This window comes from Haliaeetus albicilla, chromosome 28 (assembly GCF_947461875.1).
Source record: "Haliaeetus albicilla chromosome 28, bHalAlb1.1, whole genome shotgun sequence".
NCBI classification, from domain to species: domain Eukaryota; kingdom Metazoa; phylum Chordata; class Aves; order Accipitriformes; family Accipitridae; genus Haliaeetus; species Haliaeetus albicilla.
In genome coordinates, this window is record NC_091510.1 from 6,293,633 (window position 1) to 6,312,232 (window position 18,600).

At 36.5% G+C, this 18,600-nt stretch overlaps 1 protein-coding gene across 4 annotated transcripts in view; it reads left to right on the top strand.

Annotated features, from left to right (window-relative positions):
* Positions 1 to 17,629, top strand: part of POC1B (POC1 centriolar protein B) — a 55,711-nt gene extending 38,082 nt beyond the window's left edge. For 2 of the 4 annotated variants that reach the window (XM_069773414.1, XM_069773415.1), the window contains 2 exons: positions 13,088 to 13,270; positions 14,505 to 17,629. In XM_069773414.1, the coding sequence (XP_069629515.1) occupies positions 13,088 to 13,270; positions 14,505 to 14,609 (288 nt within the window). In that variant the 3' untranslated portion in view covers positions 14,610 to 17,629. Of the gene's footprint in view, positions 1 to 797; positions 879 to 12,891; positions 12,945 to 13,087; positions 13,271 to 14,504 lie in introns of those variants that run through there. The other 2 variants (XR_011322577.1, XM_069773416.1) reach the window with 2 other exon arrangements.
* The last annotated feature ends 971 nt before the right edge of the window (positions 17,630 to 18,600 follow it).

Sequence of the window (18,600 nt, forward strand, 5' to 3'; positions counted from 1 at the left end):
TAAAGAAAATTGATATTGAATACTGTTTTAGTGTGATGGTTCTGATCTGGATGTCACTAATGCAAATATAATCCCAAGACACTTTTTGTAAGCTAGAGCAATGGGAAGGTGAGCAAGTTAAACAATTACTTAGCATATACAACTGTGTTGTCATAGTTTTTCCCATGTTGAACACATAGAGAACACTAATGTTAATCAATGTTTTAAATTTGGCTGTTCAAAACAAACATAAAACCCCAAACACACCACAAGTGCTAGTAATGTAGCAGGCAAACATAATTAAACATGGAATGTGTGCAGAAGAATTGCATGGGTATTTAACAAATTAATTTAAACCTGGGTGGATGTGTGAATAAAATAATACACTGTGACCAGTGGAATTTAATATTTATCTTCAAATGGTAAACCCTTTATGTAGTGTTTTCCATTTATTTTCCTATTTTATATATATATATATGACAAACAGTTTTAAAACTTTGCATGTTATAGGGGACAGAGCTGTAGTTTATTTCTATTCTAAGGTAATAAGAGTTTGTAAGGTGTTTTAGATAAGTGTGTGGATGCATATATATATATGGAGTATATCCATGTATGTGTATATACACACACATAGAAAAATGTTACATATAAAAATACATACGTAAAAGTGTATATATAGGCTTTTATATATATATCCTTATATTCTAAGGAGATATTTCTTTGTGTATGTATTTTTTTTACTTCCCTGTGTGACGTTATGCTATTTTTTTGAAAAATCATAAATTACAGTATTATTTTCTACTTATATACATTAAAAGGAGAGATGTGCCAATCCACAGTGAGCCTGTTCTTCAGAACCTCTTCTGTGCAAGAGATGCTACACCTTGCTGAAGGAAGGAGTAAGCATTGGTCTTGTTTCTTATGAGTTGTGTATCTGCTTGTAGTGCCTCAGCTTTTCTGGTCACATAAGCATCGCTACTCAGAACAGAACTGTAAGTGGAGTTTTCTCTTGTACCAAGAAAGAGTAGTAAGGTGTGACAGCGATTGCATCTGGAACACAAAGTTGTGAATTGTCGCGGCCGCTAGACCAGGGAGGTTGCTTCCCTTCTGCTGTGTTCGCCAACTGCCTCTCTGCAGCTCGGTGCCAAAGGAATCCTGTAAGAATCATGATGCAGAGCATCCTCAAGTTGTTGGCCTCATAGCATTTTGCTGCTGAGAGAGGCAGGAGTTTGTACTAGATTTTTTTTTTTCTTTTTTTCCCCTCTCTTGGCTTGGCAGGGAGGAAAAGCTGACTGCAAATTAGCCAGCTGTGTCACATCACTAGTAATATGAATCAGGTTCTTAATCCATAAGATATTCTCACACAAAGAACTAAGGAAAAAAGGGGCTTTCTCCCAGCATCATTTGCAGAAGCGGAGAACAAACCCCTAAATTTTAGCTGGCTACTTTTATTATTTATTTATCCATATTTATTTTAACAAAAGTCAGCAGCAGTGTGGATGTGACCATTGTGATATTAAGAGCAGCTTTTGAGGCAAAAGTGGGAAGGTTTTATGCTTTTACTTGGCTAGAACACAATCTGTATAAAATAAGTTTTGTCCATATTTATGTTGTTTTTTTTTTTAATTAAAATAAATAGCCATAAAAAATTCACTATGGGAGATGTTGTCAGTTCCAAAACAAGAGATTGCTCAGTGAGAATGTTATAGAGGCAAACTCCTTCTCGTACCCGAGGGCCGGATTCAGTGATCCAGACCTCTTCTAGTGGTGTGTTCCTGTGAAATTTAAGAATAACAAATGTTCTTGGAATTGTAACTCACTTAGTCGGGCACCGTACCTGCCCTTCCCCCTGCCCCGACCACCCGAATTCAGTCAGAGCGGTGTTGCCATTTATCCCATGCTGACAGTTAGTCACCTCCAATGGTTTGTTAATTTTTGTCACTTTAGGTAGGAAGAAATTGGCTAAAATACAAATACCAAGTGTCAAATAGGGAGAAGATAAATCTTTAGAACTGGTAGCTAATGAATTGCTTGAGCAATGAAGCCCACTCTCTCAGCTTATCACCGAGATATTTCTTTAGGTTTTTTTAATTTGAATTCTGATTTTAACGAACTGGCAGAACTGCAGAACATATTCTTAAATCAGTAAGGTGTTTATTTTGGTTTTCTCAAAGTTCCAACTGTCACAGCCCAACATGGGAGAAAATTATGGAGCATTTCCAAATAAAGCTATTATTGGCAACCCTAATGCTTTAACTGTAATTTTTATCATTGTTGAATTCCTTTTTTAATACAGCCCAGCAGAACCTATCTACCTACCAATCTTATGTGCCAACACATTTAGCATTTTAATTGGTGTTGAACAATGTGTGTATTTTGACAGAAGTTTGTAATAGAATACTAATTAAAATAAATGATTTTTCAAGAGTATAACAGGCATGTCAGACCACTCCAAAGTTAACATTTCTTGGATATTTGTATGCAATTCTCAAATTTCTCAGTTTCTGGAGTTTCTTAATTTGATTCCCACACAGTGAGCTGTAAAATTCAACTGACTTAAATACAAAGTTATGCTAGTGCTGCTAAAGCAATTTTTGAAAATATCACCTCTGAACTGAGCTCAGCAGTGCTGAATATTGTTTTCACCTGGACAATTTTGGACAGCTTGTCCAAACCTTCAGCGTATTACTAATGCTGAGCATTGAAATAGCTCAGTGTAGGCTTTTGCTTCTCTCTCCAGGTATTAAATGAAGCCTAACAAAAGCACATAAATTTGACTCTTCAAGGAAAATTTTGAAGCTTCATTTTATCCTTGTGGGAGTTTTCTGTGACACTGTTGAAGTATTTGATGTGCTTGTCAGACCATTCTTCATCGTCCATTATAGGTGTACCGTTTTATTAACAAAAGCCTTGGCCAAATGCTGAGGAACATTGTTCCTCTATTATGTAGTAAAATATTTTTTCCTGGCTATAGTCAGGGGATTTCAGTTCCAAGCTGTGAAATATTGGGCATCTTTTTTTTTTTTTTTTTTTTCTTTTTTTTTTTCCTAATAGTAGCATCTGGCTCTTTGGCAAAGTCTTCAAGCAATTGTGCTGGCTCTGTTGGATTTAACTTTGGACTCTACTATGCTGGATCGCTAACTTAGTTTCTAATACTTTTTACTCCTTGATATTTTCTTGTAAATAATTTGAAGGAGATTGTTTGCTCCATAGAAGTAGGAGTAAAAACCCAATGGTATGGTTGACAGCCACCCAGTCAAGTGGTACACCCTCCTGGTGTTACCCCTGCTCTGATGGGAAGTCAAAGTTGCCAGATCTCAGCTAATAACAGAGGATTTCTCTGTGAAATCTGTGTGTGGACACCCTGCACCTCCTAGCCTCCCGTAACGGGATGCACGCTAGGTTTGTCTATGCAACAAAGTTTTATTGACACAAGTTATGTTGGTATGAAGGATCAAAAAAAAAAAAAATTTAATACCATAGCACTGACCCCATTCCCCTGACAAAACCCTTGGTACAGGTGCAGCGAAAGGAGCCACTGTTGGCTTTGCCTGTAACTTTGAAAGAAGGTTGTGTGTAGATAGGTAGGAGTATATGAGTACACACTTAGGCGTGGGCTGGCAAAAATCGTATGTGCTCCTTCTACAGCAGGGGGCTCTGCTAATATAGTATGTAATATGCTAATGCAGTATGTAATATATATGTAGTATGCTAATGTTGGGTGCGCGTGAAGGCAGGCTCTGCAGCACAGACAGCTCTCCCCTGGTTTTCCCGTGCAGCAGCATCCCACCAGACCCTGGTCTGTGGAGACTGGCGCGCAGGGATTGCGGCTCTTCTCAGCTTTCTGCTCTTCTCTTTTTTGGAGGAGGTTACTCACGTCCTTCAGTTCTCCTCCCTGTCATGGCAGAGTCTGTCTCTTCAGGATTTTGTCTTCGTTCTTATTGAGGTGGAGTTTAAGACAGAAGTATGTTCATTTAGCTCTTCTCGTTTACGTACAGCGTAACTTGATCAAGATTTGTTTTGCCCCAACAGGTTAAGAGACACCTACCTAAGAGAAATCAATTACAGAGTGTAAAGTATATGAGTTAGTTTGAAAAATTAAACTTAAGAAAATTGGCTGTGGTTTGGTTTTCCTAGGAGTAAGCATGCCTTCAAGAATAAGAAATTCCTTTGGGTTTGTTGAACGATCTCTTTTCTTTGTAAATTCAGTTTGAACACCACCAATGAATATACTAGGTGACTTTGCCAGCCATTTGAATGAGATGGATTAAGCGTTAGCCCTTATATATATATATTTTAAGAGTCTGCACGATAAATCATGCTGTTACCAGCTATTGTTTCTTTGTATAGTGCAGTCAGACTTATTTAGCCAGCTCCTGGTCTAAAGCAGAGACTCTCAGTCAGTCTCTTAAGTAAGGGGAAGAGGACAGAGCGGAGCCGTGAGCAGGCACTGCAGAGGAACGGCTGTCACTGCTCTGCGTAGATGTGTTCCTGGGGAGGATGCTGGGCTCCCACTCGAGGTAATCCTGCCTCCTTCCCTCCGGGTGTTGGATGCCCTCTGTCAACCTCCACAATCTGCTACTTGGAGCATAGGGAGTTTGCCCACATGCTAGGAAAGTCCGAGGGTTTTTACTTCTGGTTTTATTCGTTAGCATTTGTAATATCAAATCTAGCAGAATATTCTATTTATAGTTTTAGAAAGGAGGCCTTGTCCATATAGGGTTATTCATTTGCTGTCGTTATTTCATTTCTAGTATCTATTTCATGATATTTCCGATTTCTGTTACAAGTATTCCTCCTGCCCTCCTTCAGCTTTTCCCTGCCCTAGTATGGATAAGAAGGTCAAGCAGAGTATGTTATATATTTTTTTATTAGGACGCTATATGGGTAAAAAGAAGTCATCGCTTGAAGCTTCAGCATTGATTTTAGCTATAAGATGTTCCCTTGGATGTGCACACATGCAGTCCAAAGTAATTTGGCTAAATTAAAATTGGCTACTTTATTTTGTAATTGTGAATAGTGGGAATGTTTCTATGGTTTCACGTTATCTGTCCTCAGCTTTACAAAGCTTCTTGCTGAAGCTATATTAAGATCATTTATTACCTTCCTTTACCTTTATTCCATATTGTTATTTTCGGTGCCTGTGGTGCAAGTATTTTTATAATTTATGAGAGTGTTTGAATATGGTCTTCCTGAACTGTTATATTTAGAATAGACTTCCTGGCAGGGTTATTCTCACCTTTGGAAGTTGAACCTCTGATGATTTCTGTCTCCTTTGTGTGGGATGTTCATGGCATTTTTTTTTTTATTTATTAACTTTCCAGCAGTATTTCTTTTTTTCTGGGGTAAATCCTCAGTTTTCTCTAAATGCTGATTTGACTAGAACATGTTTGAGGGGGCTGTGTTTTTTTCTTCCTTTACAAGCTGTATAGCTACTGTATTTAGGTATGGTATTTCATTTTAAGGGTTAGGTTTCTGTAAATCCAGTGGAAACAGAGCATAGCTATTCAGTTTTTGTGGATCCTTTTACTGAATCAGACTCTAACTGTGCAGGGGACTCTTGATGTTAGAAATTAACATCAATGAGCAAACTCAAAAAAAATTTTTTATCTGTTTTTAAATAAAGCCTAGATATTACTGATGATCTAAGAATTTAGAAAAATATTTCAGAAATATTATTTGTTTCTAACTGGATGCACTCAAGTATTTGTGGACTTCTATGAGTTTTTTATTGGGGAAATATAATTAATTTTTATATTTCTGGGAGAATACAAGGCTTATTTTTGGTTCTTTTTCTGTGTTATCTTGATGTGAATGGAATCTGGAGAAAATTTTTTCTTCTGTACTAGTATATGTATATGTGGAACTGCAAAATACTCAGTGCATTGAATGTGCACTGTTTTACAGTGTTTTCTCAGACCATCAGCAGCAATCTGGGAAAAAGCTGACATAACAAAACCACGTAGCCAGTTTCTCGTTATGTGTGTGAAAGAACACTTGTATGATATAATTTCTTTACATAAAACTATCTGTTCAGGATATCTTGAGATGTGCCTGTGAACAGAAGAGTTCATTATTTCATGGCATTACAGCAATGCTAAATTTAAGATAGCTGTAATCCTGAAAGAAAGAAAGAAATCTGATTGATCAGACCACAGCTGTAAGTGCATCAGGATTTCGGTTAATTTTGTACTGATATTTAAAAAACAAAGCAAAACAAACACAGTAGCAACTAGTTTTCATTGTACTGTACTGGCCTCGTGACCCCTATAAACTCAGTTTGCTTCAGGCTGAATTTGTTGTTTTCAAGACTTAAGAAAGTGCTATTCCATTTTAGGTGAAAATGCCTTTTTTGCTAAGGAATAAAGTCTGATAGTCTGGCTTGGTTTGTCGGCTGTGAGGTTGTATCCTGACCCTGCTACTCGTGCTCAGGTTCTAAACTGCAGGTTGTGCTACCTTCAGTGAAGATACCTGTGCCAGAGAGCAGGAGACCAAATATTTCCTTATCAGATTGGATGAGGCGCACTTCCATTGAGTGCTTTCAATTTTTGGTTTTAGCTTGGACAGTCTTTTAAGAGCTAGGGAAGACTCAGATGCATAAGAAGCCATGAAAGACTTTGAATTAAGTGTGAAATTCTGTGTTACGAGTTGTTCTGAAAGAGACCTGCTCGAGCTAGAAATCCTTGGTAGAACTTTGGTTCTATGCGCTGCATAATTTATCTGTATTTTACTGCTCGAATGCAAAACTTTGATTAAAGTTTGCAAATAAGTTCTGCCAGAACTACCTCGTTAGATAGCAAGGGGCAGAAAGCTGCAGTTTGGCACATGGCAGGTTTTTGCTGTGCTGATTCATGTGCGTGCGAGAGGAGAGGAAATGAAGAGTGCTGTCATCAGCTGAAACTACAGGGAAGTTTTCTGCAGTAGAAACTGATAAAACAGATTGTGATTTAACATACTCGGTGTTAGCTAATAGATCAGAGAGCTCTGTTTTATGTAGATCACTTATTGACTGAAAAAAATAATTTCAAAGCAATAGAAGCGATCTGTGAATAATTATGGCCTACAGAAAAAAACAGAGAAAAAAAAGTCTCCCGAACAGCTCAATTTAGTATATCCACAGTGAACCATTTTTGTTCAAGGGTACGTTCATAAGATGGAGGAAAAAGCAGTGATAATGATAGTAGTGTTACTTCTGAGAAACTTCCCGTGATTTCAAGTAACAAAAAAACGTGGAAAATCAAGGTCTGGTAAGATGGAAGACTACTCTCTTATGCCTTTACTCTTTGGTCTGTTTGAGCTTAATGCCCTACTTATGACTAATTGTTTGTACTTGTTTTAATCACAGTATCAGAAATGTTTTAGTATTAGTAGGCAAATGTACCATGTGTTCAAAATTTAAAGGATTATTTTTAAAAAGTAGACCATGCCAATTTTTGTGATTCATTAGGAAGCTTACCAATGTCACTTTTTCGTATAAGCCCATCTTAATTATAAGATCATTAAGATATTAATTTGGAAGCCGTTGTCTATGTTGTCTGAATTCGAAGCTCTTAGAAGATTGAAGACTAATGATTTTCAGTTTAGTGACAGAGACTTGGGGGTTTTTGTATTTTTTTTCCTCAAGGGAATGTTTTTCCTCTATAAATAAAACTGCTCAGGCATCTTTATATATGGATGCATTTTACTCAGATTCTATTCTTACACATCATGAAGCAAAGGGAAACTGGGATGCAGAGTTTTTCTGTCTGATCTGTGAACGTTTCATGGGAAAACATTTGGGAATAGGCAGAGGTGATAAGGTTATGTGTAAGGATTTTTCACAAATTGATGAAGTACCACCCACAGAGTTTTGGCTATTTTGCTTGACAGAAAACAAAGATGAGCAGTGATAGTTTGCTGTTTGTGACATCATTTATAAGCTAAATTTAATTTTCTACTGAACATCTGCTTGGTAATGTCATGGTAATAACTTCCTATTGATTAATTAAATCTGTTCCTTCTCCTCCTTATTTGTAACTCGCATGAAGTTGCCCAAATGTGAGTCCATTTTATTACTAACGGGCTGTGAATGGAAACACTGTACACATTTTAATTTTCTTTTTAGCTTTGCTCAGAAGTAACAATTTAAAACTGATTGCCTCATTCAAATTTCTTCTCTCAAAATAAGCTATAGCTCTGAAGTCTTTCAGAAGAGTTTGGTTTTTTGAATTATAAGGCATTTTTACTACATTGCTGGCAACGTATAGAATTGTTGTTTATGAATTGGTAGTATTTAAAGTACTTTAGAAATGGGCTAATTTGAAGGAAATGGAACATCTAGTTCTTGAAACACTTTATGTAAAATAGACTGTTGGGTAGAAAGAGTTTCTTTTGAAGAACTTTTTTATAAAAGATTAAGCTGAATGAAAGTGGTGGACATGAATTGATTGGTATCCAAAAGTAAAGGAAATCTACTGAGACCAGTGTCACTCCTTTATAATAAAGTTTTGGCATTTGTGTTGCATTAGATTTCAGCAGGTTTGGACCCTTCACTGGGCTGGAGGAGATTGTAAATTTAGATACTAGAAAAGGTTAAAATATAAAGCAGGCACCTCAAGGGTATAGCAGCGTACTTGGTGTATGAGGACATTTAAAAATCTCTACAAATTTCCAGGAAGTGATAAAAATAACAACTGGTTTGGCACAACTTCTTAGGAAAGTTGAAAATTTGAAACTATCTTATTTAATTTCTCTCTTGCTAATTTTGAAAGTTCAATTATTTGCTTATCTGTATTTGATCCTTTCAGACTTGACAAACATCGTGGCCTTTGCCTTATTTATATAAGCACTTTTGTGTCACATTGTCCCTATACGTCTTTGAGTATATAACAGAAGAATCTCAGTTTCCTGCTTAACCCACTAAATTACAAGAACGCTTTTCCACTACTCTGACTTGGCAGTGTTGGTGGCAATTTACTGAGCTACAAAGCATTCTCCACAGCCTATTAGTCTGATACATTGAATTTTGGATCAATTTTACTGTAAGAAAAAGTGTTTGGTGAGATTTTTAGTAACTTAGCATTTGCTCTGTTTACCTGAATTGACAGCTTTCCTCCTTGGGTTGGAAGAATCTCTTTAGGTTGGTTTTAATAGCAAAATTTGTAATTACTTTGTGGGAGCTTAAACTGAAATCTCTACTTTATTTCAGTCTGAAGTACAGCAGGCTTGTTTGAAAAGAAACTGAGAAACACCAACCTCAGAGTAGAACTGCTTTTAGAAGAACTTGTCAATGTCTAATAACCTCAGATCATTTTTCCTTTCCTGCTCCATTAATTTAAATTATTTTAAAATCCTAATACTTCAAATCACAGACAGCAAATTTTTAATTTGAGTGCCATTGAATGTTTAATCTATTTTTTATTATTTTTAAGTACTTGAGAATTAATAGATTATCTATAGGCCACTGAACTTGCAAAGCAGTATGCTTTTAAGCAAAGTCAGAGAGTTAGCAGTTGAAGTTTGCAGTTACATCTGCTTTGGCTGTGTTATTTAATTACTTGTATCATTCAAACGGCAAGAAAGTGAATGTACTTCTCAAAACATTAGTACAAGTAGCTTTGTTAATATTAGACAAACTACACTAGGTTTGAAATGGTTTCTGCATGCGATAACCGGGCAGGTTTAGTGCTGCCATCCAAATGTTTGAGTTCTACCTCTCTTTCCTGCAGCATGTCCCATCTACCCTGCCTCCAACTTTCCTGAAATTTGTTGCAACTTAATCAGTGACCCTTCTACATCTCTGTCAAATTTAGCTAATCCTGGCTGAGGTTTGGAAGCTTTTGGGCAAGCAGTCACGATTTACGGACAGAAGCAAGGTTTCTGTAATCTCACTATCTTTCTATAGAAATCTCATTAAGTCGTCTATTCTAACAGACTCTCCTGTTGTAGTTAATACAAGGATGTTCTTCATAGTATGATTGGTTCTAAGGCAGGAATTCTTTAATGTATAGCAATACTTTTTTCTTTAACATTTGAATGCCAAACTGAGCTTAATCTTTTCCATGTTAATCAGCATTTGAGACTATCTCCACCTTGTGATGTAGTAAGCGGGCCATAAAGCTTCCATTAATCCTGTTTCCCAAGGACCTCAGCTATAACTTGGTAAGTCAGAAATAACAGAGTGAATCTGAGCTCTTCTAGGATAGAATTAATGGTATCTCATATAACGAAATCTGCAAAGGGAAGATATGGACAGTCTTAAGATGCAATAATCCTATATACTTCATGCTCATCTAAAAGTACAGGGGATGCATTGTGAGCCAGAATATTCTGAGATATTTCTTTTGAGGACTTCTAACACTTTAAAGCAAGGAGCTAAAGCAAAGTAAAATTAAATGGGAAATTTGTTTGCTTCCTACCTTGCCCAAAAATCAAATCATTTGTATTCTGTGTCCTTTTGTGCTAATGAGTGACTCCTTCACAATACACAATTCTTTGGAATAATTTGAAGTTGACATCACAAGATTTTTCATACTGAAAAGAAATTGAAGTTCACGGTACTGGAAAGAGAGATGCAACTAAACCATCTAGTTAGGTGTGGGGAAGTTCTGGGTTCAAATCCTTTCTCCTATGGAGTTTTTATTCATTTTATCTCCTTATACATAAAACATAAAGCCTCTCATGGGAACAGGACTTACCTGCTCCTGACTGAACTAAAGCTGCTTTCTGTTGACCAGTGGCAAAACTCGAACAGCACGGCTGGAGAGAGTGCCCTTCCTTCCACAGTTTCATGCCTTTAAAAGGCAACAGCCTGGCTGACAAAGCATTGTGCTATGAGTTTTTAAATAGCTTTAGACTGAGAAGGCTCTATAGTCCAATGCAAATGTTGTAACCATTAGGACATTCTGTAGAACAGCCTCGGATGTTTGGTGTGTGAAATCTGTAGTTGGACATCTAGCACACTTTTATTTTTTGACACAGCCCAGTATCAATACAAATCACTGATGGATTTCAGTATTAGTTGCATCAGACCTTTATTACTTGACATGCTTAGTTCGTTTGCATAAATCAGTCACCAAGCACAGAAAAGAGGGCTGAAAAGGAACTGGAGGTATCTTCTAGTTCATTTATCTGTTTCTTTCATCATAATGAAATCAATGAAAGTGATGTATCACCAAATACCATGGTACTATCAAACCCTGAGAAGGGTTCCATGTGGTTTCGTAGCGTTGTAAGTTAAGGTCTGAAATACATGCACGGGTATCTCCCTCTAGCCCTATCGACCCCATGCTCTGCACTTCATGGGTTCTTGCTTCGTGGCTGAGACCTGTCCTTGCAGAACTTAATGGAACAAGGGAGCTTTTAATCAAGAGAGGGCGGTGAGACTTTCTTCTTTGCCCTCCTCTTCCCAAGATATGAAATGCTCTTACCCCACCACAGTCTCTGCTTTCAGCCATTCCCCTCCGGTCTTCTGCTGACTCCGTGTGTGTGGCATCTTTGGCTTGCTCTTGCGCTTCGCTAGTAAAAAGAAAAGCCCCTCCAGATAGGTGTGGGCACAACTTGTCTCTTGCTTAGTTCTCTCTCATTGATGTAGATAGCACAGCCCCAGCACTTAGGGAAGAAAAGATTTTGGAGAATCAGCAGCAGTGAGTCCAGAGAACAGAGCATGGTAGTCGGTCAGGACTGTGCAGGATGGCACTGAAGACACAAATAGTATTGTGGATAACGCAGCAGTATAAGTTCCTGATAATGTTGATATGATTTAGTATTACTTATATTTAAAATCATGACATTATCATAGCAGGAGTAGTAGTATTTTATCCATCACTCCGATCCTGCCTGATTCAAAGGCAGGGTCAACTACACATAAATCATTCTTGATGGAAACTCATCAACTTGCCTAGTAATCTTGTAAAGGTTTGCTGCTAATTCTGCCTAGCACTTTATATTCTACAAGATTATTTTATAGACTTAGGAGAGTTTGGTTTTTTTAATGGCTGACACTGATTTTAAGACTCTTCCTTTTGAAAATCTGTTCAGCTTTACAACATAAATATGTTTGGGGTACACTGTAAATATTGTGTATTTTAAATACACCAGATAAGACTAAAATTTCCCCTTTGCGTAGCTAATGGATATTTTCATCAGCTGTCAATAAATTTCAGAGAAAGTGTTAAATTGTAACCATTTAAAAGTTTTATTTTGTAAATGTTGTGGATATTGGAAATACAATTAGAGATAATAAAACATGACTGCCTCAGTTTATTTTAGTGTAAAAATAAACTAAAATTATCTGAAGGTATAAAAAGTTCTCAAAGAAATCTCAAAAAGTGATTAATAAATCAGGTAAAGCTCTTATGAAGGACCTTCTAATGAATTAGTGACGATTTAACCTTTCGTGACTCAAAAGTGCCATTAAGAACTTCAAGGCACAAAGCCAGAAGTGATTGGGAAGATCATGCTCTCTCACTTACCCTGGAGCAATGTTTATACATCAGAGTTATTTCTCTCTTAACTTTGCATTGTGTGGGTCTATTCTGTTGTTTCCTCCTCCCATTTTCTGAAGGAATCAGTTTCTGAAAATGTAATGCCACCGAATAAACAACTAAAAACTACTTAATTTTTTTTTTTACTCTGAAAGAAGTTAATTCATACTAAACAAAGGTTTTGTACTATGAAGTCAGAAGGAACCCTTGCGAACTTCTAGTCATGTATGGATTTTTAATCCATATGACTGCTCTGAATAAAATCCTTTGTGAACTACAGCTGACTTTTTGAAGAAAACTCCAGTCAGCAGTAGTATTTATTCGAGCTTTAATTCAAGCTCCAGTAGTACAGCAGGTAGTTCCTCAATCATAAGTACCTGAAACGTACCTAAAGACTGCTGAGATTTCTCTTACTGCCTCATCCATCACAGATTAAATTCTCTCTCAGGTCGGAATGATTTGAAGCGTTATGAGTTCGACCTGGTACAAGAAGCAAATCTGAAGGCCCTTGTGTGTGTACATATATGTGTAAACAGATTTTTTTAAAAATTAAAAGCCAGACTTTGCTGCCTATCTTCTTGTATGGTTCCAATTAAATGAAGACAAAGGCAACTGAATCTTCAAATGGTGTTTCTGTATTCAAGGATGATGTCGGCAGTGAAGATCTGCAGTATCGCCCTGCTTCAGTCTTGGCAACAAGTTCAAAAAAGAAGTCGGAGAATGGGAGCGAATCAGCCGTGCATAATGGGGACACGCAAACAGGCATCTCCCCCTCCCTGGGTAATGCTTTGGAGCACATTGTGGGGCAGCTGGATGTTTTAACTCTAGTAAGTATGCAATAACAGATAACACTTGCAGTGGAAAAAGATAATGCTGTCAATGGGGAACCCCCCCCACCACCAACAGAACCACATTCATAAATCAGAATATTAAAGTCTATGGGATTATTTTGAATAGTTGTATAGTCAAGTGACTTTTGGGTTTTTTTCCTTTCAGCAAGTATTGATCGCACGTATTGTGTTTGCTGAAGTGAGAGCTTCCTGCTACATAATCATAAAGATTATTGTTGTATTTTTAACTCTGGAGGAAAAGAGTCACTATTTTTCAGTAGCGAGATCTCGTGTAGCTTTGCCAGAAGCCAGTTGTTTAGCAGACGTTGTCAGATTCCAGCTTGAAGGCATGCATTAGCAGGGGATGAACAAAGTAAATCGGCAATGTACCATTAAATCCCTTTTCAAACTTAGTGTTCGAGGTGTTGGCTTAGGTGGGAATCTAATCAGTGCAATAATTCCTGGTGTCAGTGAAACTGCACAAATACTAGTCTCAGTCAGTGGCTCTGAGTCACTTGTTTGCAAATGCTCAATACTTCTTTTTAGTAATCCAGGTTTAGCCAATCTATGGTTTAAGATACTACTCTCTAGTCTGTAATATATTAACATTAAACCAAATCAAAAGGGAGTGGCTAAGGGGTTTTTTTCTGTGTTCTTTTGCAATGTATATGTTAACTCAAGAAATAGATTTTGGGAAGTATGGAGTCAAGTCATCAGTTGAAAATGATTTGTGTAGTAAGTTGGATTAAAAAGAAACTGCCAGCATGTGTCCAGAAACCTACGTTTTCTGATGAAGGTAATCTCTTGGAGAATGCCTTTGAATAATAGTTTTTCTTCTCACTTCCTTTTTTTGGGGGGATGCCTTGGAAGTTTCTTTTAGGTTTTTGGAAGACATCATTTGGGGTCACCAGCAATGGCTGGTTTTCTATAGAAATATGGATGCAATTTTCTCATAGTATTTCAGAGCAATTTATATACGCATGTATATATTTCTGTCTCTCTCAAAATATTTTGTGAAAACAGTTTTAAACCTTTAGATGATCTCCATAGATACAAAGCCATTATTTTTAAATACAGTTGTAAATAGTGGAATAGCTGAGGAAAAGCTATCTTAGGATTTTTTTTTCCTGTTGAGTTAAAACAATTTTTCTTACATTACCATGTTGCATGCTTTTATAATACTGTGTGAGTAATATAAAAACAAATTGAAATTACTGTCCTCTTCATGCAGACTATTTCAATCCTGGAACAACGTCTGACTTTGACTGAAGATAAATTGAAAGAATGCTTAGAAAATCAGCAAAAAATGTTACTTCAGGGAAGACAAGAAGAATAAAAGATGAAAATGAACCGTATTGATGAATGTTTCATATATTCACAAGGAAATAATAAATGTTACTTCATTGGATTTTGCTATAAGCAAAAAATCCTTCTTTTCTAACAAGTCAATGTAATAAAAACTGAAGAAAAAAAAATACAACACTTTTTAAACATTGGTAGCCAGCAAATATTCTGGTTGTATATTGAATAAAATATAGCCCAGCCAAAACTAATATTTTATAAAATAATTCCCACTGAACATTACAGGACTCTTATTTCAAACTAATAAGATCTTTGAATATAACTAAGCAACAAACTATGTGTTTTTATATGAATAGCAGTTATTATGGAAGTGCATCATACAGGTTTTTTAAGTCAGGTAAGGATTGTGAAAAAATGCTCTTTGTGTGAAGGCAATGTTACTCAAGTGTGTAAATTAAATAAGACCTAATTAGCTCTAACTCCAAAAATGCTAGAGGTTTTCTTTGTCCCTTACATACTCCCGAATATTTTATCAAAAAGTAGCGACAGTTACTCCATATCTTCTAAACATTTTAGTGATGATTGTAAGGTGTAGTGTAAAAACTTTTAGTTACAAATATGAAAATTAAGCCATTTAAGCTTTGAAACTATAGTTGTATCTGTGTGAATTGAGCTGCAAGACTGATGCAGTCAAGCACTTCTGCTTATCTCATCCCCATCAAAATTCATTTTTTACATTTAGAAAAATAAAAATCAGCTTTGTACTTCTGAAGAATGTATTTGAACCAAGCACAAAATGGTGTGAAATCTATATCATAAATACAGAGGTTTCTCATCCTCCAAGGACTTCCACAGGTGCTCAAGTTTTGCATGCTATGAATGTTCCCCATCAGTTAATGTGTTATGAATGAAGCCCTAAAACAGGAAAGACTTTGCAATGTATGAAGATTTTGTTGGGGTTTTTTTGGTTTTGTTTTTTTTTTTTCATAAAAATGCAGTTTTCAGAAACATGATTGTAGGTCTTGTTTTTTAATAGAAATATGCTTTTAGTAGAATCTGTGCTTCTTTATGGCTACCTATTATTTTTTTAAATGGCAATTGCAGAACACCTGTTGTAAATCCACAATCAAAACTAGGTAGTCATCCATTTCTGCAACTGCATATTTTGTACGTTGAAATATAGGACACTTGAAATGGGGGGGAGCATTTTAATCCAATTCAGCAACTGACTGTATATAGATAAAGCCCATTTCCCAGGCCGAACCTCATTAACATCAATAGAGCAGCTTAAGTACAGAAGTTCACTGCGTAAATACTGTTGCGGTTCGAGCCAAAGCAATGAGAAGTCAATTTTTCTTTTATAACTTTTCATTTTCTCTCATAGTAATCACCTTCAGATAGCCAGACATGACTTCACTTGCTTGGTAGACTGAATTTTACCAACAAGTACTACATATTTTCAGCTCAGTCTTAAGTAGTACTGTTTATCATGAAAAAGCACAGTCTCTTCTTATAAAAAATTTTAGATGCAACTTTCTATGCAGCATCTTAACCACAGATTTTTTGTGAAAGGATGGTCTTACCTATTCCAGTGTAAACAGCCTGACCTTTGATTATGCAATTGTTTATAATGCTATATAATGCATAGTTATGTAAATACTGTCTTTAAGGTCAGATGTACTTTGCTTTATGCATTTGCAAATACTCTTGTGGTCTTTGCCTTTTCTTGGCTCCATTAGAAGACACAAAACCATGTAACTATTGAAAACCTTTGCTTGTTTCTTGTTTTCTCTGAGTGGACTACATATATATATGTTTTAAATCTGTAGATTTTTTTTTTTATAAGCTTTTCAGGATTATTTATCAACAAGATTTGGAAATGTCTTTTACTTCTATATTTTTTAATACAGTCTCTGTTGAAGTTTTCCTTTCTGCCTTATTTCCTATCACTAATCCTTCTTCCTTTTCAGTACTTATTATCTGGAGCATTTACTACTTAATCCATTTTATTCCTCTGCTGTTTGTGAATCTGGCGAACTAACATAACATTCCAAATTGAGATATGTTCTTGTCATTCTGTCAGGTGGTCTGTTGATACTGAAACTCAGCACGCATGTCTGTATAACTAGAGATGGTTGTTTGAGAACAGGATGGAGGTATTTTCCTCAAGCTGTGATGGCTCTCCTAAAACAGAACCACAGCCAGCTAACATGATGTTTCTTTTAAAGGAACATTGATGTGAGCTAGTTATCTCATTCTCTTGATCCATATCATTTCAAATAAAGCTATAGAATAGAAAAACTTCCTTTAAAAGCACCTGAAGAGGCTGGTTACACTCACAAGCATTTACTCCAGGGTTTGTGCTCTAGCAAATAACTGGTGACTTGATTAATTTGAATTAACTTATAGAGCTAGAGGAAAATGACTGCTGTTTAGCCTTGTGCCTTCTGCACCATGCGGAAAAATAATTGCACAGGTCTTTAAATGATTACGAAGAGTGTATCTGTATTGCAGACTGCAGTGAAGTACTGAGAATCCATATTTGTTCTAAACCACGTACCTGGTGCAGTCCAGCTTTCCTCAAGCTAAGTTAACCCTCGGATAGTAAATGTAAATAGGCCACCCTGCTGGAGAAAGACTGCAAAAAATTTTAACTGCAAAAATGGCTCAATTACTTATTGAAAAAAATAACGCCAGTGTCTGAATGATGTGCAGTAGATTCCCAAGGTTTGTGGGGGAGAGAGAGAAGGTGGCAGCAGAAATAACCTCTCCTGCCGGCGTCGCTGGAAGACTGTCTCTGGAGAACCCAACTGGAAATTCCTGAAGTGCCAAAGCATTATGCAGTAGCTCAGCAACTCATCGTACGTGCTTCTGTAGACGTTTCGAAACAAAAACGCTCTTCCAAATTGAAAGAAATGCTGCGAGTTACTACTGTGTCTTAAATTTTATTTGTAATTCCCATCAAAGTTTAGTGGAATTTTAATGGAACTTTTATCTTGGGCATTACATAAAGCATGATGTTGAGGCAATAAAGGGATTTTTCTCAGTTTTTCATTATGGATGGCAATATGCACTTCCTTTGGGAGCATGTTTAGAAGTTCCTAATCATCACCATGGGGGCAGACATCAAATGGTTAAATGTTGCAACGTTGGACCTTAAGGCATTTCACTTTTTCTTTTGATCTGAACATAGAGGTTTTTAAATACCAGGGCAAAGTCAGACTGAGACATCAGTTTATGCCAATCATCATTGTGCTTTATGGACAAACCTGACAACTCAAACTGTATTCTGGATTTTTTCTTTTTTATTTTTTGGAGGTTGTTTCATTGGGGGTGGGGGGGTGGTTGGTTGGTTGGTTGTTCTTGTTTTTCTTTTAAACACACCACTACATTCTCCAAAAATCTTCGGTATTTACTTTTTAGTACTGCTGACATATTTTTTTATAAACTTACAGTTTTGGAAAACCAGTTCCTGGAGGCGAATGTATCTGAACAACTCCCTCATCTTTGGGGGATTGTTGTTTCCTGCTTTTACATGTGTAAGGTAATAATTAATTGTTTCATTATCTTTATGGCAAGAAACTTAAACTGTAGTTTTAAATTGTGATTAAGCTAATCTTCCAGCTGGAGAAATTGTTGTAGAATAGGTTCTCCTCACCATTTTCGGATGTCCCGAACAGATCCCTGTAGCACGAGGGATTCGAGAAATACAACTTCCCACCTTTATTTATTTAAATAAATACGCTGTACTATTTTTAGGGTAAACAGGTTTTTTTCTTCCTAAAGGTCTTATTACAGTGCTGCTGGATTGTTTTCATTGCTATATCATAGCACAAAACCCCTCTTGAGTTTTCTACTGAGCGACAGTAGCTGGGATGTCAATGTGTTTCCAGGGACATAGCTTTATGTAACCTGTTTACCTTGTAAGACTTGTAAAAATCAGAAATTCTGTACTCTTTGCCCCAAACAATTAATGAATATGTATGTTCACGTTGGATCCGGGAACAGTATGTTTTTGTCAGAGT